This window comes from Cajanus cajan, chromosome 11 (assembly GCF_000230855.2).
Source record: "Cajanus cajan strain Asha chromosome 11, NIPB_CcT2T_4, whole genome shotgun sequence".
In the NCBI taxonomy this organism is placed as follows: Eukaryota; Viridiplantae; Streptophyta; class Magnoliopsida; order Fabales; family Fabaceae; genus Cajanus; species Cajanus cajan.
In genome coordinates, this window is record NC_138527.1 from 36,290,652 (window position 1) to 36,311,459 (window position 20,808).

At 27.2% G+C, this 20,808-nt stretch overlaps 3 protein-coding genes across 4 annotated transcripts; all 3 read left to right on the top strand.

Annotated features, from left to right (window-relative positions):
* The first annotated feature begins 4,294 nt into the window (after positions 1–4,294).
* Positions 4,295–6,899, top strand: LOC109799876 (putative serine/threonine-protein kinase PIX13). The gene is made up of 6 exons (XM_020360522.3): positions 4,295–4,411; positions 4,490–4,779; positions 5,014–5,149; positions 5,244–5,386; positions 6,120–6,243; positions 6,344–6,899. The coding sequence occupies exons 1-6, from the start codon at positions 4,372–4,374 to the stop codon at positions 6,706–6,708; spliced, it is 1,098 nt and encodes a 365-aa protein (XP_020216111.1). The 5' UTR covers positions 4,295–4,371; the 3' UTR covers positions 6,709–6,899.
* A 4,323-nt stretch (positions 6,900–11,222) lies between these two features.
* Positions 11,223–14,331, top strand: LOC109801051 (putative serine/threonine-protein kinase PIX13). Of its 2 annotated transcripts, XM_020362021.3 has the most exons (6): positions 11,223–11,444; positions 11,609–11,901; positions 12,920–13,055; positions 13,172–13,314; positions 13,484–13,607; positions 13,713–14,331. In XM_020362021.3, the coding sequence occupies exons 1-6, from the start codon at positions 11,393–11,395 to the stop codon at positions 14,033–14,035; spliced, it is 1,071 nt and encodes a 356-aa protein (XP_020217610.3). In that variant the 5' UTR covers positions 11,223–11,392; the 3' UTR covers positions 14,036–14,331. The 2 variants fall into 2 exon arrangements, with proteins under 2 accessions (XP_020217610.3, XP_029127559.1); XM_029271726.2 differs by lacking the exons at positions 11,223–11,444; positions 11,609–11,901 and having other exon boundaries at positions 11,909–13,055.
* A 2,020-nt stretch (positions 14,332–16,351) lies between these two features.
* LOC109801651 (dirigent protein 2) lies at positions 16,352–17,282 on the top strand. Its single transcript, XM_020362768.3, has one exon. The coding sequence runs from the start codon at positions 16,425–16,427 to the stop codon at positions 17,016–17,018; it is 594 nt and encodes a 197-aa protein (XP_020218357.1). The 5' UTR covers positions 16,352–16,424; the 3' UTR covers positions 17,019–17,282.
* The last annotated feature ends 3,526 nt before the right edge of the window (positions 17,283–20,808 follow it).

Genomic DNA, 20,808 nt, shown 5'->3' on the forward strand with positions numbered 1-20,808 from the left:
AATTCTTCAATAAAATTTATTAATATAATAATATAATATACTTTTATTTTAAAATTGAAATTTAAATATATAGCAAAAGAAATTGAAATTTAAAGAATAAACAATGAGATCATAACACTTGGTCATGTTAATTATTTTTTACTAGAGAGGATCTAGTCTCTAGTAAAAAGACTAAATTTCTTTTTTTGACAACCTAGATTAAATTTATTAAAAAATTATAAAATCATGAGTAAATCCAATTAAGTGAGACATACAAAATTGTGTAATTTTTAATAAATTTGAACTAGCAAGAAAAAGTTGAATATTATCTAATATAAAATAAGTTTTAATAAAATTATCAAATAACATTTATTATTATTTTTTCATGGACATGAGACAACTAAAAACTAATTTAGACTTGTGAGATATGATTTTCATTGATGAATCATTATTTTAACAGCTGAAATTAACAATGGATTTTTTTGTATAAAAAAATATAAACTCTTAAATTAACTTTTAGATTATTAAAGAGTGATAGATAACTCATAAGAAGAAGCATATTCTAAGCAAGATAAAAAATAGAGCACAATTCACTTGGTCTTTTTCAACGCGTTGAATTCGTTAAATTATTAGATATAAATAAATCATGAGAGTTACATTTTTTGTACTACATCATTGCATTCCTTTTTCTATCTCCCTGTAGAAAAAGACCTTTGTGGATTTCACCATCAAACACCAAGACTATATAAGAAGAAAACGATGGGCCAGATAATAAATAGAAATTCTATCCAGAAAATGTGTTGGGACCAGTGAGAGTATTCATCGTACCAATAAGATAAGTTCCTTAATGAAAAGAAATTTGATTTTGCCCCGTTGGATTGGAACTCACTCGCTGACTTTCCAACATTATGAGCACTGCACCTTCTTCTCTGGTAGTACTTCATAATTGTAGCATTATTCAAGAATAAGAATATAAATAGTACTCGGACACAGGGATACGCGTCAAAGGTTGTTGTTTTCTGTACAAAAATTACTCCTATTTATCTTACGTTGTTTCGTAGAATGCACATATAATGCCAGAATGACACGTGTGCATACTCTTGCTAAACTCAAAGTTGTTAATATACGGTTTTTCATTTGTTTTCTATAATTAAAGATTTGGATTTATCCATCACTTTGATATAAAATCGTTATTGAAGACATTACTTTATTTTTAATAATGTACCGACCTGTATCTATGTAAAATTATTAGTCACTGTATATAGATTATAGATATTAGGATTTTTGTTTTAACCAAGGTGGATTAAATATATTTTTATCAAAATTTATTTATTTTAAAATATTTAATATATTTTTATAAATAAATATTTTATTACTTTTAACTTTTTAATCAACATTTTTAGAAAGTTTGTTAGTAATTTTTTTTATCTATAAAAATTAACACCAGAATTTAAACTTTAAATTTTGTGTATATTACTCCACTTCCAAATTAGTTTGAACTTTAGTTTTATTGCATCATATTGGATCAACTTGTTTTAAAAAAAAAAAAATTTAGAGATATTTTTTTTCTTCTAAGAAGTAGATACAAGATCAGTTTTTTCTAAAACTGAAAACAACGTTTATACAAAAAGCGTTTCATTTTTTTTGAGAAAAAAAAAACTTCTAAAATATTATTTCTTTTAAGAAATAGATAGAATTTGTTTCTTAAAAGGAAAAAAAAACTGCAGCTTAAACAATCTTACTAAAAAGCATAAAATTATTCATTTTATTAAAATAAGCATTTTTTATGAAAAAATTAAGCAAAGGGCCCAAAATTTGTTTCTTAATTAAATAAGCAGAAAAGTATTTTAAGTGTTTTTTAGATAATAAATAAAATAAAGAGTAAAAAATTATTAAAAATTTAAAGCAAAAGAAAAAGGTTTAAATAAACGGCGTTATTATTTTCTAGTTCTTCATAACATGAAATTTATACATAATCAATTAATTTTTATGTTACATACAATTACTACAACAACGACAACACTAATAATAATGTGCAGTCAATAAATAGGATCTCTATGAGAGCTGAAGTTGTTTATACTTAACCTGACTAATAGGTCAAATGTTATGGAAAGGTAGTGTTTAGCTACTTAAATTGTTCACCTCTGTTGTAAAAGATTTCCTTAGTTGATATACGTGATGATGCATTAGTTGTACATTGTTGTATGATAACCATGTTGATGAGATGAAGTTGTTTAAGTTGTTTTATGTTGTAAGATGTATGAGTATTATTGGTAACAAGTTGAAGTTGAATGTTAAGATTGATTATGTTGTTTATGTTATCCATGTTGACATTGATGTTATGCTTGCATGTTGATTTTTTTTCACAAACTTACCTTGCATTTTTCTTATATAGTTAGAACTGTAATTTGGTATGAGAGTAGGGCATGATTAGTGAGATTACTTGATTAGTTGGCGAAGAGTCATGCGGATAGATGAGTCCTATTGTGATGCCTTTTAGTGGTGACTAGGTCATTGTACAGTCGTTTGACCGACGAGTAGAGTTATGTATATACTTGGTATGTTTTGTATATATTGTATATGCATACATGATATGTTTTTATCTTTCTTCTTTATACGTATAACAATATGCATGATAATCCTAGGCTAATTGTATGTTGTTTTACCTTTCCACTTTGTAGTAGTAGTTATACTATAGTAAGTGTAGAGTGACCTATCATGTTGTTATACTTTTATGGTATAAGAGTCGATCAAGTTTTTTAGGGACACTTTGTGAGAGTGGACTTGTTGAGCTTCTGTTGTATGGTTGTAAGTTGTATATGTTATGTTGTGGTTATTATTGTTTGTTGAGAGTGTTACTTAAGGAAATTATTGATTGTTGTAGAAGATGGTTGTCACAGTATGATTAGATCAACCATGCCATGGAGAGGATGATCATGGCGATGCAATAATAAAATATCCACTTTGCTCAAGTAGAGGCAAATAAAGTTGTAGTTGAGAAAGAACACCATAAATATAAAAGATGTAATATTGTAAGAGAATCATATAAAATATTATCATCACATTTTATAACTATTTTAAGTAATATAAAGTAAAAAAATTTGAAAAATTTAATTATATTTTTGTATTTTTTTTTTCACTTTTAGTTACTTAAAATTAACCAAAGATAGATTAATTGATATTAATAGCAGTCAAAAAAGAGATTGATATTAATAATATTAGAAAGCTAATACCACTGATCGCAAAAAATTCTCATACTAAGTGATCCTCTAGCTCCCTAAATTAGTTAAAAGATACAAATTAGTTAAAATTAAGGATTAAGATTTAAGATTCTTTCTCATTGATCATTGAGAATCCTCATCATTTAACTTTGTATTCACAAACTTCTTTATCTGAGATTCAAAAACTAAACAACGAGAGTTTCTGTATTTAAAACTTGAAGGGAACAAACACAATGACGTTTTTCATCCAAATCTGCACATACTAATTTCTTATTTATGACGAATTCATCTATACCAGATTTTCACCGGTGCCACATTAGATATGTAACAATGAGGGGAAAAAAATAAAATTTAAAAATAAAAAATAACAAACCAAATACTATACATTCATAGGTAACATTGAAAAGATGAATAATGTGAGAATAAAGAAAAATTGGATTTATATGGATGCTTTTAAAATTATCCTCCGGTCATTAAGCCAATCAAGATAATAATAAATTTAATTGTAGTTAAACTAGTGTTAAAATAATAATAATGATTGAGTAATATATAATTAAACTAATATTAAAGAAACATAATTTTATATCACTAAACACTAATTTAGAGGTTTTACAAATATCTAAACAAAATATATCATAATATTTATATTTGAGTTCCAATAATACACAACAATGTCAGATAAAAATAACAAGTTTATATTTAAAATAAAAATTCTAGTCGAAAATTTCCTTTTTAAGAAAAATAAAAAAAAGGTCATGTTATACATTTGTCATTGATCCGTTGATAATCAATTTTGGTCGTTTTGGATCAGTTATTCGATTCTTTTTGGTTGATTTTTTTCTCAAAGTTGGTTCAGTGATTTATTTGGACTAAATACTATAGCAAATTTACTTATGAGACAAACCAATTTGTCTCCAAAACGCAAATTTAAACATTACAAGGAAAGTCTATTATTCATTGTAGAGATTGAAAATAGAGCACGTGGCATATTTAGTTTTGAACGCTGGGCGTGCGTAGAAAAGGGTGATGTGAAATGGGAACGCGATTGCAAGTTGCAACACGGCACCGCAAACGAGACTATAAAGATGAGCAGTCAAACACATAAGATAAATAAGATACCAAGTTCTTGTGTCTTTCCGCAACATTCTTAATTTCTTCGCTATTCTCCAACATGGGTCAGTGCTTCGCTTCTCTCCTTCCCCACCATTCAGGCAAGTGCATATCAAGCAAGTACTGTGTACAAGAGTGGGATTTGGGAGAATCAACTAACCTGATTCGTTAATTTGTAGGTTCAGCGCGTGCGGCAACATCCTTGGGGAGCGTGGAAGAAAGCAGTGGCAACAGTGTTGTTTTTCCGGGCGTGGAAACGCGCCACTTGAAGGAGTTCACTTTCGCGGATTTGAAAGCGGCGACCAAGAGTTTCAGGTCGGAAGCATTGCTGGGAGAAGGTGGTTTCGGGAAAGTGTACAAAGGGTGGTTGGATGCCAAGACGCTCACACCAACCAAAGCAGGTTCTGGAATGATGGTCGCTGTTAAGAAACTCAAATCCCAAAGCACGCAGGGTCTTCGAGAATGGCAGGTACTTTTTTCTTTTTCTTTTTCTTTTTCTTATCCATATATATCACTCCACTCAACAAAATTGTTAATACTTTCTTGATGGAACCTTAATTTTCGGGGCCTATTTTAAGTGATGAATATATATATATATATATATATATATATTTTTTTTTTTTTTATTAAAATGCAAGTTTTTTTATTTACTTTTTATTTTTTTATATTTCTAATATCTTTTTCTGTTTATATGATAATGCAGTCCGAAATTAACTTTTTAGGAATGATTTCTCATCCAAACCTGGTCAAGCTTTTGGGTTATTGTTGTGAAGATGCTGAATTTCTCCTTGTGTATGAATTCATGCCAAAGGGAAGCCTGGAGAATCATCTATTTTGGAGTATGAAACTAAAGACAATTAATAGAAACTTGTTGCTCATGGATTTGATTTGAGTTTTAGCTCATTAATTTTGTTTGTTTTTGTTTTCTATTAGGAAATACTAATGTAGAACCACTTTCTTGGGACACCCGACTCAAAATAGCTACTGGTGCTGCTCGTGGTTTGGCTTTCTTACATACCTCAGAAAAACAAATAATATATAGAGATTTCAAAGCAGCCAACATATTACTTGATGAGGTATGTTATTTTTGCCTACTTAGTCTCTTTTATATATGTTTGTCTTATATATTCTACCTTTTACCTTATAATCACAAATGATGACTAGGACCTTATAATGACCTTATAATCACAAATAGATCAATCATTTTTATAGAAATTTTATGTCGATATTCACATATTTTTTACTTACATAATTCCAACTTCAAAAAATTTATTTAAATAAATTGAGTTCAGTTTTATTCACATAATGATTTATTGATTAATTTGAGCTAGTAATATTTTATCTATCTTCGTGAGAGAGTCGAAATATTAATCTATCACATTTATAATTATTTATTTAGTCATAAAAAATTAAAATAAAATTTAAATGCTCTTTAGTTGTATCAAAAAAATGCTATTTTAGTCTCTATAATATTATGAATTTTACTTTTTAATCTTTATATATTATTTATGTGTTCTATTAGTCTTAACACTTATTGTTATAAGGATTAAAATATAAAATTTATAAAATTATAGAACTAAAAAAATTGAAAAATAGTATGTTTCAAAATTAAAATAAAATGCTTTAATTATAAGAACCGAAGTTAGAGTTCTTAAAACTATAAAAACCAAAACAATATTTAAACCTTAAAATAATTATGGGTATTTTGTAAAAAAAAATTAATATAATAAGTAATTCAAAATGAATTTCATGAAGGATCATACGAACTTCTCAAAAGCTTAATACAATGACGATGTTTGTCCTTTGTAGGATTATAACCCAAAAATTTCGGATTTTGGTCTGGCCAAATTAGGGCCACCTATAGGAGATTCACATGTGACAACTAGAATTATGGGCACACATGGCTATGCTGCTCCGGAATACATTGCAACAGGTAATTAATCATCACACAAATTGATGCTTTTTGAAGATACTAGTTGTTGAAACACTTTGATCTTACATGACTTTGGATTGTGTCATGATTAATTCAACAGGCCACCTGTATATCAAGAGTGATGTGTATGGTTTTGGTGTGGTGCTGCTTGAAATGCTGACCGGATTGCGTGCACTTGATAGAACCCGTCCCACAGGACAGGAGAATCTAGTTGAATGGATTAAGCTTTCTCTCTCAGATAAAGCAAACTTGAAACACATTATGGATGAGAAAATAGAGGGTCAATATTCAACCAAAGCAGCATTTAAAACAGCACAACTTATTTTAAAGTGCCTTGAAAATAACCCTAAACCACGTCCTCATATGAAAGATGTTGTGGAGACATTGGAAAGCATCCAAGCTATCGATGTTAGAAGAAAGGAATGCAAGAGACGTAAGTTTGCAACGAAGCTCAATTTGCAATAGCCAATTATCATCCTTATGTTCGCCGCGCCAAGTAATGTTTAGGAACATATTGTTGTCAATATATGAAACTTGTGTTGAATTGTAACATGATCCAACACATAATATATAGATGTATTCTTAAAATAAAAAAAATTGTTAGTTGCAGGGATAAATGTTTGACAGCTTTATAATTTTATTTTTCTTTCTATTCATGTTAAAATAATTACATTATTTGGAAGCAGGTACGGATCTACTTAGACAAGAGTGGGGCAATATATATACATATATTTTTTTATTTAAAAAATATATATTTAAAAAAAATTATATTCTAATTTTAATAATATATATATATATTTAGTATAAAATATAAATTTAAAAAAATTGTTAATTTATTTTATATTTGTCAAACTTTTGAAAAAAATTAGTTCTCATATATGATAAAGAGTATTCTTTAATAACAAAATAATTTTTTTTTAAAGTTTAATTATTATATTATCTATATATATATATATATTAATTCTCACATATATAATGTAATATATTAAAAAAATTAATTTTTAATAAAATAAAATTTGTAATATGTACGTTTACCTTTTCTGCTTTCTATTTATTGTATATATTGATTAAAAAAAATTAAAATAGTAAAATTTGTAAGATGTTGATTAAAAAAAATCAAAATAGAAAATATTATAATATTTATGTTCTATTTATAATTTATTAGAAAATATGTTTTAAAATAAATTATCATTTTAAAATTTATATTAGATATTAAAAATATATTTATATCATAAATAAATTAAGCTTAATTTTTATACAATTTAATATATTTAGTTTTATGTTTTTATTAATATTAAATTATTATAAAGTAGGTTTAAGGATTGTAATTCTAACTAAACATTTGAAAAATATCTATGACAGATAAATAAGTCATATTTAAAACATGTATTTTTAAAAAAAGTTAGGTTCAAACCTTATTAAATTATAATATAACCTAATTTGACCTAATTTATTTTCATCATTAATCGTAATCGTAGATATAAAAACTTATAAAAAAAATAATTATGATATATTTTTATACTTTTAAAAGTTATATGTAAAATTTTTAATATTACAAATATATGAATAAATATTGCCCCCACTATTTAAAATTTTTGGATCCGTCACTGTTTGGAAGTAGGAAATTATTTTGTAATTAATGTGCAAGTGTAAAAGAAAAATAAAGAGTTTTTTTTATTGGTTTATGTCACCGTCAAATAACTTATAAATGTATATTGTATGAACCAAATTCATAATTTTTTATTGGTTTATGTTGATGATTTAACGACTAATTAATTTTAATTTTGACTATAAATGTACATTGTATGAACCAAATTCATAATTTTTATTTTTCATGACAAGAAGAGTTTTACTTGATATGTCACTATACGTAAAAATGTGTTAGAGGAAAGATGTACAATCAAAATGAGAATTATTGTTTTTGTGAGAAATAAGGATAATTAATGAAATGTTAGATTTTATTTAAAGATTATATTTTATATATATATATATATATATATATATATATATATATATATATATGTTTTGTTAGACATATCTTTCAAGATTTTTATGTTTAAGAAAACTAAAAAAGTATATAAGAGGAAGAATCAAATGACATCAAGAAAAATTCTTGATAAAGTTATTCCATTTAATAATTTATAGTATATGTTAAATTTCAACGATCAAATCATTAATTAAAAGTTCTTAATGAATAAATCAAGTCTACAAATTTTTAAAAATTTAAAAAATTATTTAATACTTCGTTTTGTTAATTCAAATTGATAAGTAATTATAAGAATATTTTATACATTAATTTAAATTTATATAATAAAATATTATATAATTTTTAATTTTTTTAAAAATCTGTAAATTTAATTTATATATTAAATTTCTTTAATTTAATTATTTAATCGTTAAAATTTAACATACACTATCATTATTGAATCATTATTGAGTAGGATAGTTTTATCAAAAATAATTAGTCTTTTATCCCTCCTCAATATATAAACAAGCCATTATATATGATTTAATGAATTTCTAGATCTTCAAATCCACGCACAAGCAAATAAACTTCCACTGTTGCATGTCAGTTATGAAGAAATTGTTGAAACATGAAACCATCCATGTTAAGAGAGCACTCATGACAATCTTGTACAAGTATATTCATCATTTACTGTTCATGCCTATAAAACTTTTATTATAGATACTAAGTAGTAAATAAGCTATTAAATCTTAAATAGCCATTTAAAGGCAGTCCAAACTTCAGTAGCACAGCACATTAAATTTTGACCATTTTATATATATGTTCGAATGTCCATGTGACTTAGATTCATAATTGTTTTTAATATAAAAATCTACAAACATGTCATACATTATTTAAAATTAGCTGAAAATGTAAAAAAACTTTATACCTTAGCTAGCTAGCTATATTTGTTATTTATTGTTGAGAAATGAGAAGAGTCATGTTCTAAACAAGATGGAAAATATAGAGCATAATTCAATTAGTCTTTTTATACCTTCAATTAGGTAAAATATTATTGGATATAAATTAATTGTGAATGATCATGTTTGATTAATTATGGTAATACATTTCATTTCTATCTTCCCTTTTCCTCTCCAAATGTTCTCCCCTAAAAAAAAAAAAAAAAACTCTTTTGTGGATTTCACAGGCAATATCTGGAATAAAAACAGTATAAAAGGCCAGATAATAAAGAAGTCCTATATATGTTAAAAGTTTGTAGTTATTTATGGTGTTCTTTTTTGGGTCCCAGTGACTGTTGAGCGTGCAAATTGAATATAATATGAAAAGATTTAGTTTTTAAATTCCCTCGTTGAAAACATGCATGCAAGTTAATTGAGGCAAATTAAAAGAGGGTTCATCCTCGAACCTTCTTCTCAATTATAATTATTTTAGCATTTCTCTAGTAAGAACACTGAGACAGGTATACGCGTGAATGGTACTAGTTGTACTTTCTATACAAATTTGTTCAAAAAGTATTACCTTTGTTTCGTAGAACGTACAGTAGATCCATAATATATATATATATATATATATAGATGAGAATTCAAATAATATCAGTGTAATTTTTATTAAGTATTACACTGTTTAATAATATTTTATATTAAATGTAAATTTTATAAATTCAACCGTCAAATTATAACTTTATATTACTTTATAAATATTTATATCAAATTTTGTTAAAATTAAATAATAACTTAAAAGTAATCAAAATATTTATATTTTAAAATGTATATATTAAGTCAATTTTATTTTATAAAAATAAAGTATCAAATCATCTTGAAATAATATAAAATTTTGTATATAAGACTTAAATATAAAGAATTTTCAACCTAACAGTTGAATTTATAAAATTTACATTTAATATAAAATTATTGAGCGATATAATATTTAATAAAAATTACACTAATATCATTTAAACTCTCTTCATATATATATATATATATATATATATATATATATATATATATATATTTACTTCAAGAGTAAGTTTATTCAATTCAATAACTCATCAAATGTCAATGATCCATATATCTATTGAATTAAACATTTTGAATGTATAGATTAAGTAGACAAATTTTTAAAAAAATTAAAAATTATTTAATACTTTACTAATTTAATTTAAATTAATATATAAAATATTTTTATAATTATTCATTAATTTAAATTAATAAAATAATAAGGTATCAAATAGTCTTTAAATTTTTTAAAACTTTATAAACTTAATTTATATATCAAAAATTTTCAATTCAACAATTCAAATATTAAAATTTAATATAATTCATAAATTATACGATGGAATAAATATTGAATTCAGAGTTCCTGTTGCTCCTATTAGTTCCACCAATTAAGAAACCTACTGAATTTACGTCTACAACTATTGGGCTGATCAAAAGAAATTATATACTGATCTTTTTGCCTAAATTAAACTTGACTTATTTTATGTCAACGAACCGAGTACAATCATTATTTTATCACGTGCATTCACAATGGATGGAAAGACTGCACCTATACTTCAAAAAGTTTTAGCTCAATCATTGGATCTCCATTACAAGAAAAATATCAATTAGCAACTGAAATTAGCAGCCAAAATTAATTAATTTGCAACCAATTTAACAATGAATTAAGCGGACCAAATGAGACATTTAAAGTTTTTAGCCATCGATAGTGGGTTGCAAATTATTGCAAAAAAAAATGGTTAAAAAGTGAGTGGAATTGATTGGATTTATTTTGCGATGGAATTGTATCGGTTGCTAATATATTTTATTTGTGTGCTACCATTTTGCTAAATTCATTTATGTAACTGAGTCATTATGCATAGATAAAATATTTTCCTGTGTAAAACTCTCTGACATACCTTAAGATTAGGTGAGAATCAATACTTAAACTTTCTAATAAGAATAAATAAATAAGAGGAATGTGAAATGAAACGCGAAGCAAACACGGCAAAGCTCACTATAAATAGCAACAATCAAACATAAACATAAACAGTAACGAAAACGACCCATGTTATGTAGCTAGCAATAGTACTTCTGTCGTCTTTCTGCAGATCCTCAACAGAAGAACATCTTCATTAATTGCTGCTAAGTGCTAAGCACCCATTTTTGTTTCCTATTCATCCTCTTTAGTTTACACTAAAAACTTAACATGGGTCTCTGTCTTGCTTCGCTCGCTTCCCACCAAACACCTTCTAAATCAGGCAAGTCATAAAGGAGCGTCTTTTATTCCAAAAAAAGAAGCAACAATTTATGGGTTCTTTTATTTGTTACAAATATTATAACATTCTGAAACACATTTCTTTTGATGACAACAAGGTTAGATTTCAGTATTCCCATATGATTGAGAAAATGAATTGGTTTGCAGGTGGGTCAGCACGTGAGTCCTTGGAGAGTGTGCATGTTGAAAGCAATAGTGTTAATGGCACTGTGTTTCCGAGTGAGGAAATGCAAAACTTGAAGGTGTTCAATTTTGCGGATCTGAAAGCTGCAACGAAGAGTTTCAGGTCGGATTCATTGCTGGGAGAAGGTGGTTTCGGGAAAGTGTGCAAAGGATGGTTGCATGAGAAGAGACTAACACCCACCAAAGCTGGATCTGGAATGGTGGTTGCTGTTAAGAAATTGAATCCTCAAAGTTTTCAAGGCTTTCGAGAGTGGCAGGTTAGTTTAATTTCCAACCTTTTTTTTTAGTATTTTGTTAATCGCACACTGTGTTTCATAAACAATGTTATAACTATTAATATATACTTAAATACTATTAATTAATGTATTTGGGATCATGGATCACACCTGTTGAGGAATGGTTGACAGCAAAGATACTTTTTGGATGGATAAACTTCATTATAAATATTTATAAGAAAATTTTTTTAAAAAAATGAAATTAATTGAGTTTTTTTTTCTAAGTTAAAATTAATTTCTATATTTATTTTATTTAAATTTTCAAAAAAAAAGTATTACATAATTAATTTTAATTTTAAAAAACTCATTATTTTATCTTCGTATTTTAATCTCGTATAAATATACATTTTTATTAAATAATTTATACAAACATGACCTAAATCTTAAAAAACAAATACTCGAGTTTTGAGGTAGTGTTTAATTTTTTTTGAACAAATCTGAGGTATTGATTAATAAACATTAGGCATATCTTCTTATTCCGTGGTTGATCTTGATCAGCATTGTTTGACAGCAAAAAAAAAATAGTAAGTTTTGGTCTTTGAGGTATTGATTAATAAATAAACAATTAACATATATTTATAAATATTTTAATTATTTAAAATGATTTTATTAATTACTGTCAGATAATGGTTAAAGATAAAAAGAAAATGTAAATTTTTGTTTCTTAATATATCTACTTGGAAAGATGATACATGGTCAATAATAAAATTAATATATTTATATATTTTAAAAATATTTTGAACTTCTTTTCCCAAGTTGGATTTATCATGTTAATAATTTTACTCATAGGAATAATTAAATTTTTTATTTTTACATTAAAAAAATTAACAAGTTTTTTTTCTTGAATAATATTGTAATGTTCTTCATTGTCTTTAATCGCAAAGTCTAACCACCATCCATATCCATTGATCAAACAGTATCATGTTTTTTTGCATAAATTCCAACCTAGCTAGCTATCATGACTTTGTAATATGTTACTCTCTTTTACATGAAAATGCAGTCAGAAATCAATTTTTTAGGAAGGATTTCTCATCCAAACCTGGTCAAGCTTTTGGGCTATTGTTGTGACGATGTTGAATTTCTTCTTGTGTACGAGTTCATGCCAAAGGGAAGCTTGGAGAATCACCTTTTTAGAAGTAAGAGCTTATGGCAATTAAATTACATAAATAAGAGAGAAAAAACTGTTGGTCATGGTCCCCGTGACTTGATTTGACCAATTTAGCTCATTAACTTTGTTTTTGTTTCCTTTTAGGAAATACTAATACAGAACCACTCTCTTGGAACACTCGACTGAAAATAGTTATTGGTGCTGCTCGTGGCTTGGCTTTCTTACATACCTCAGAAAAACAAATCATATACAGAGATTTCAAAGCATCAAATATACTACTTGATGAGGCATGTTATTTTTGCATACTTTCTCACTTTCATTTTTGTCTAACCTTCTCCCTTATCGTGAGAAATAGAGGCTAAAACAAATGATGTACCCTTCTTGTTGGACTGAAAAAACTATAAAAATTACAAGAGATTCTATACTAATAGGGAATCCACAATTTGTGTTTTGTAGGATTACAATGCAAAAATCTCAGATTTTGGCTTGGCCAAATTGGGCCCTTCTGCGGGAAATTCACATGTGACTACTCGGATCATGGGCACATATGGCTATGCTGCTCCAGAATACATTGCAACAGGTAATTAATCATCAACAAATTGATGCAATGTGAAGATACTATTTGTTGAAACACTGTGATCTTTTTGTTTGTAACATGGCTTTGGATTGTGTCATGATTCAACAGGACACTTGTATGTGAAGAGTGATGTGTATGGTTTTGGTGTAGTGCTACTTGAAATGCTGACAGGTTTGCGTGCACTTGATAAAAATCGGCCCATAGAGCAACAGAACCTAGTTGAATGGGCAAAGCCTTCTCTCTCTAATAAAAGAAAGTTGAAAAGCATTGTGGATGAGAGGATAGAGGGTCAGTATTCAGCTAAAGAAGCATGGAAAATGGCACAACTTACTCTAAAATGCCTTGAACGTAATCATAGAAAACGTCCTCATATGAAAGATGTTGTCGAGACATTGGAATGCATCCAGGCTATCAAAGATAAAAGGAAGTAATTCAAGAAACATTGCACTAACTTTGCACAATTTCCAATAGTCAAAAAAACTTGGTTGAATATGACAAAGATGTTGCATCAACATGTGTAGCTAGCAAACTAGTCTGAATCCAAAGTTCAGTGTATAACTAACTTGATTTACAGTTAGTGTAAGTAGTTAGATATGTTACTGCTTGAGGATTAATTTGTTATATTTGAGTAGGTGTACCATTGTCTCATTCTAGCTTAGTTTTAGTTTCCTATTCTATAAATACATGTAATTCTTTTCATATATACTAATACAATGAGTTACTTGAATTTTTTTGTGTGTGTTGAATTATTTTTTTTTTTTTGAAGCATGTGTGTTGAATTACTTGAATTTCAATCATAATTTTTGTGATATATGGTCTTTGGGGTCAGTTGTATGTTTAGTTAGTTGTATAGAAAATTTCGACAAACATTTAACAACTTTTATCTATTATTTATTTTCTATTTTGGTTGAATTAGTCACATTATTGAGAAGTAAGAAAATATTTAGTATTATAACTCTTTCATAAAAGGTAATGATACATTTATAATAAATATTATACAATATCACTTTTTTAATTTATTTTTTTATCATTACTATTAAAAAAATTTATTGATAATAAATAAATAAAGTGATTGAAAGAGATAAACACATAAGTTGTTGTTATACAATTATATTGTATATGTGTTATTATTCTTTCAAAAATACAAAAATGGGGGTGGAAAGATTAAGAACAAAGAGGTGTAAAAATCAAGATCTGTGGAAACAAAATCAAACCAACTATGGCCAACGCATAGGCCCAACTTTAGTAATTTCACATTCCACACATAGGTCTCTGGGCTTTCTTGAACCGCCAGTTTTTTTTTTTTTTTTTTTTTTTTTTAAACTGAAAGATTGGCTTTGTTTACTGGACTGCAATCGAAGACAGAATCTAGTTATTATTCGGGATTATTTTTGTAGCATCCTTTTTCTTTTTCTAGTCATATCACTTTTTTATATTATTTTAAAAATTTAATGTAGAAATGTGTAATTACTTTTCGAAGATTCAATTCCGGATTGGATGATTTAGAAATCATCGTCCAAAATCAATTTTTCAAAAGTGTTAAATACATTTTGAAATTAAAATTTCGGAAGTTGTTTTAAATTTTAAATACTCTCCTGGAATCAAAACTCTTGAACGTATGAAATATAGTTTCCAGATTAAAATTAGAAAATAATGTGAAAAGGTGGTTCAAATAGCAAAAAAGGACAGTGCAAAAAGTAAATCCTTGATACTTACCCCATTTGGTCTGAAAGGTGGCTAATGTTCACTCGGTAGAATCACCTAGCCCTTTTTCTTTGATAAGAGAAAAATATTAAAATTGAACTGAATTTTCTGTTTTGTTGGCAAACAATAATTATAATAGAATGGCATGTTCCACTTACCACTCAACTAATTACGTGACTGCTCTGTTTTGAAAGACGCATCTTACCTAAGTTCACTTTACAATTAAAAAAAAAAAGGCAAACAAAGACAGATATAATCATACGCTCTTAATTGCTCCCCAACAAAGGGAACATCAAAATGCAATTTGACTCTTTCTACATTGTTTCTGGACACACACACACATGCTACAGTTAAAAGGTCTTCCATGGTTCACCCAAATTTTATTTTGTATACATCAGAAATTCGGAACCAAAAAGAACACATACTAGTTAACATTAAAGGTTAGTTCGTAAAAGTTGTCCATATTAATATAATGATATTGTTACTAAGTAATTTATGATTGTAAATGTTTTTTAAGTGTTTCTTTTTAGTCTTGAAACTTTTGAGACTTGTCCTAATTTTGGTGAGATACATGAATTCAATTTGTGGCCGAGTGATCTTCGAAAGATAAATTATTAAATAATTTTGTATTACATGATTTTTAATTAAAAAACATGTAATAATTGATTGAGATTATAGACACTTAATAATTTTAGACTACTTTTTAGTGTCTGTTCTAACGTTGTTAATGAATAATTTAAAGGATATTTTTTAAACTTCTAATCTTAATAAATTCTCGAGATCAATTTAGGTAAACTTTTTCTTTAATTAAAAAGAAGTGTAAAAATGAGAGGCAATATAATACAAAAAAGAGAAATATGAGAAAAATAATGAAAGTTATACAGTGTTTGATGTATAGGTTTCTATATGGATAAAGAAAAACGACCATTAATTAATGACTTAGCCATCGATCGTTTTCATTGATGGCAATAGCTGCCATGCATGCACCACACGGCTTTGAAGTCTGCAAACTAACTTTTCACACTATATATAGCATAAAACGAGTACTCTTGTGTCATGCATATACTGAGATAACCCCCTCTTAATTTTCTGATCAAAACATAGCTAAGTAACAATATGGCGTTTGCATTGCATAACTATGCTCTTGCTATGCTACTTTTGGTTTTAGCCATAATCCCATTTGAGGCCACTTGTGACTCTCATCACCACCACCACCACCGTCGTCACCGCCGCCCCGCTCCCCCCCGCCACAAATCTCTTCACATGTCATTGTTCCAGCATGAAACCATAAACAAAACAGGATATGTCATAGTGAATGGCGTTGAAGGAGGAGCAGAAACCACTGCTACCACGACCCCTTTTGGTACCCTTTTTGTGTTTCAAGACCCTTTAACTGCCAAAGCAAACAGATCCTCCAAACAGCTTGGAACTGCAGAAGGAACTTCCATCACTTCTGGTCTTGATGGACTTAGCAGCATTTCAGTTGTGAAGCTAACTCTACGTCTGAAGGATCGCAAGGGCTCTATTTCCATCGTTGGAGGCACAAATAACATGAAGCGTTCAGATCATCCAGTTGTTGGAGGCACCAAAGATTTCTTGTTTGTGCAAGGCTATGTTACCTCTTCTCCAATTAATCTCAAGGGTTCTACGGTTGTCTACAAGATTGGTCTGCATCTTTACTGGCCTCCATATCCACCTCAAGCCTTCTAAAAAATGGATACTTCAGTTGCAATATGGATCAACCTCATCTTTTTTTTTTTTTTTTTTATCTTCATTTTGTTATTGATTTTTAACCGAGCCTTGTGTGATCTATATACCTAACCTCACCTAGTGAGTTAAGGTTTGTTGTTGTTGTATTCTTCTTTCTTTTAGTTCTCATTTCCAGTGTGACTTTCTTGCCAGTCATGACATGCATGTAATTTGTTCCTTCTTGGGGGTGCAGATTCACATGGAAAAGAATATTCATTTTTCTGTGTTTTTGTCTATTTTTTTTAGTATTAATTAGAACTCTATTGGTTCTTAGTTGAATAATCATGTATTACAAAGCTGCCTAGGTGCTGTTTCTGAAATAACGAGTTAACAATATAAACAATTTTAAATCCATATACTTTATGGTTCATACTCATACATGTTTTAATTGCAATTGTTAGGAACACTCCTTTTATAACTTTCTCTGCCACGGCGTTTGATTTATCATTTGTGAGATATGGGTACGTTGCTCTTGCTCCCATTGATAGTATCATCAGTTATGCAGTAATGAGTAATGGCAATGTAAAATGTCTAAGGCTGTCAACGACGGAGAGGAAAATGATACTTATTGATTATCCAAATCCAATAGTAAATGACAGCAAAAACAAGATGAGAACTACAATGTAGGCATGTGGGCAAGGCAGAGATAAATATGATTGATTCTTCACATAATTGTGAGTGAGACAGGAAACCAGACTATATTCGGTTCAAATTTAGTGCTATTTATTAACATTAATCCACGAGCTGCTCAAATTTACAATTAATGCTATAAACTTCATAACATTGTTCTATTGTGTGAACAATGACTTCAACCAAAATCTTGTTTTGATCGTACTGTATACATGCAAAATATAAACATCAGCATATTAATTTGATCATTCAAAATCGTGGGTAATAAATAGCCCTAAGTAACATGTGATCGACTACGATTACATAATATGTTTAGTTGTGATCACAATTTCCATCTATAATCAAACTTAGCACAAAAAACTAACTTGTATTAGCCCAACTAGTTCAAGATTCTTCCAAACTTCCATTTCTCATAATGTAAATTTAACATCCTTTACGATCTTTAAAATTTTATTTTCGTAGACATACTTACTTAAAAGAAATTTATGGCGTTAAAAGTGAATTTTCTCTAATAAATCTCTACTAACACTCAATTTGACAAGTAAAGTTCTAAGTTAAATTGAATACTACTTAGTTTTGGTTAATTACTAAGTAGATAGTGATGTTTGATTCGAAGATTACCAACATGTCATTGACTTTTTGTTTAGTAATCTTGTCTAGCGATGTATAATTATATTATTTAAAAATTATAAGGCAACGTATTTTTTATGGAATAAAATTAATTAATAAGTGCTAAACTTTATAAAATTACATATTTAAAAATATTTTACAAATAGTAAATTTTATAATGTTTCATATAATTTAAAATTTAATTGATTTTTCACGTCATAATATTATTTTAGCATGTGAAATGTTATTTAAAATGTAAGTAAATATATTTTATTAATTTACCATCTATAAATGTTTAAATTTTATATATAATCCCCAAGATAATATCACATAATTTAATATTTATAATAATAAAATTTAGTCTTTTACATACTGTAATTAAAAGTATAATTAATTTTACCAAGTTACTTGATCTTATCTCTTTTATATGAAAAAAAATTAATTAAACTATATGTTAATTTTTTTAAGAGGAAAAAAAATGAGGGGGAGACCGAGATCGTCCCTAATAAGAGGTTTCTTTTACATGATTTTACTTAACCGAGGTAACTTTATGTCTTTATAGTTTGACATATTCACGTAAACCTTTCTTTTTTTTCCTAAAATAAAAATATTATTTTCTTTTTCTTTTATGGATGAACGGGGTAATCCAAAACACTACCAGTGTCTCCCAAGAAGAGTCCGAGAGGTCAGCTAATACTTGAACATGGGACCTGATTCATTGATCCTGAAGAAATGTGTGTAAAGAAAAACCTTAATTAGTTTATGGTCAAGGGTCAAGACATGTTACGAGATTCATTGTATTAAGAAAAGTTAAATTAGGTGATACGGAGATTACCTTATTTTCATGGTCAAGAGCCAAGAGATGTCATAAGATTCATCGAGGGTTTATGCTTTCAAACAATCAGCAAAATCAAAATTCAACCCAATACCCTTTATATTGACGATGTTCATTCCTATCAATTTCACCAACTAGTTATAAATATACAAAGTTTGAAAATAACTTCATATCGATATCTAAGATGAAAGCTGATCTGTGTTGTTTGCACTTCTTTTTTACCACATTTTATGGAATAAACATTAGCTTTATTATGGAACATTTTTCTCTTTATTACAATATTTTACGTTGAGCGAAATAAAATCCTGTTAAGAATATTTTAATATTTATTGATAATATTCAAGAAAGCTTCAATTGAATAATTTAGAAAAATAGTGAGAATGAATGAAATAAATAATAATAATCTCAAGAGTGTTGCTATAAATTTGTTATTTCTATATTACTATATCCCCAATTTAGGTAAAAAAATAAATGGTTATTGTATAATCGAATAAAATGACGAGTATTTCATTTATTTTCTTCTTATTTTTTTGAATTATATTTAAAATTTAACTAAAATATATTTATCTTATAATTCTATTTATATTATTAACCAATGATAGATTTTATGCATGGTAAGATCGTTCATTTCTGTGATTATTATTTTATAAGTTAATTTTTATGAATTGTCAATATTAAAATATTACATTGATTGTGTAAAATTGTCTTTAACATAACTTTTAAATAATTATCTCTATTTCTAAAACATTGAAACAATAACTTCTTTCTTTTGTCAATCTTATCAATGCAGTCATACTCATATTCAGTAACTTCAAAAAATTAGGAATAACAATAGATGGGGACGAATAATAAGGCATCCCTCCCTACTTCGTCGGATAAAAACTTATCTTGTATTTATCTCAAATCCATACAAGTATTTGTTAAATAAGTATACTCAAATTTTATAAATAACTATAAATATTCATATACATATATATATATATATATATATATATATATATATATATATATATATATATATATATATATTTGTAAACTTTTAAAAAAATTTATTAAAAAAGATATTACAAATAACTTTAAATTTGTATTTGATGTTAATTATATTGAAATATTAAAAGCAAATAATTGACATTAATATTTAAACTTGTAATTAATGTTAATTTTAAAATATTAAAAAAGATATAATAAAAAAATATTTAAATAATTTTACTTAATAACCACTCGAGAATATAAATACTATCCCGCCTTATTTATAAACAAGTACAATAATACTCAAAGCAATTACTCGCAAATACCTATTTAGGATACCCATGGAAACTCAGTTTTAAAACTATTCCCATAAGGGACCTGTTGGGTAGATAGTAGCCACAACTGCTATTGCTAACGTCTTTACCAATAATTTATAATTATATTAAATAATAAAAAATTCTATGCATATACAGCGCAAAAAGATTTATTATTATTAATCAGTCGGAAATCATGATAATGAATTATTAAATAATTATTATAAAAATACAAAAAACATCATATGCAGCAATTTTTTATTAGTTGACGCCATAAAACATTTCCACGTTGTACTATTTTCTCATTAAAATAGCTGGTCGAGTCGCAAAAAATGCATGGCCCTGACTATGGCAAACATGCAATAACCATATTTTCTGAAATAAGAACGTAAAC

Coding starts and splice junctions, on each gene's coding strand:
- LOC109801051 (XM_020362021.3), top strand. CDS start 11,393: ATGGGTCTCTGTCTTGCTTCGCTCGCTTCCCACCAAACACCTTCTAAA. Junction 11,902..12,919: donor AAGGCTTTCGAGAGTGGCAG/GTTAGTTTAATT, acceptor ATGAAAATGCAG/TCAGAAATCAATTTTTTAGG. Junction 13,056..13,171: donor GGAGAATCACCTTTTTAGAA/GTAAGAGCTTAT, acceptor GTTTCCTTTTAG/GAAATACTAATACAGAACCA.
- LOC109799876 (XM_020360522.3), top strand. CDS start 4,372: ATGGGTCAGTGCTTCGCTTCTCTCCTTCCCCACCATTCAG. Junction 4,412..4,489: donor TCTCCTTCCCCACCATTCAG/GCAAGTGCATAT, acceptor GTTAATTTGTAG/GTTCAGCGCGTGCGGCAACA. Junction 6,244..6,343: donor TCCGGAATACATTGCAACAG/GTAATTAATCAT, acceptor TTAATTCAACAG/GCCACCTGTATATCAAGAGT.
- LOC109801651 (XM_020362768.3), top strand. CDS start 16,425: ATGGCGTTTGCATTGCATAACTATGCTCTTGCTATGCTACTTTTGGTT.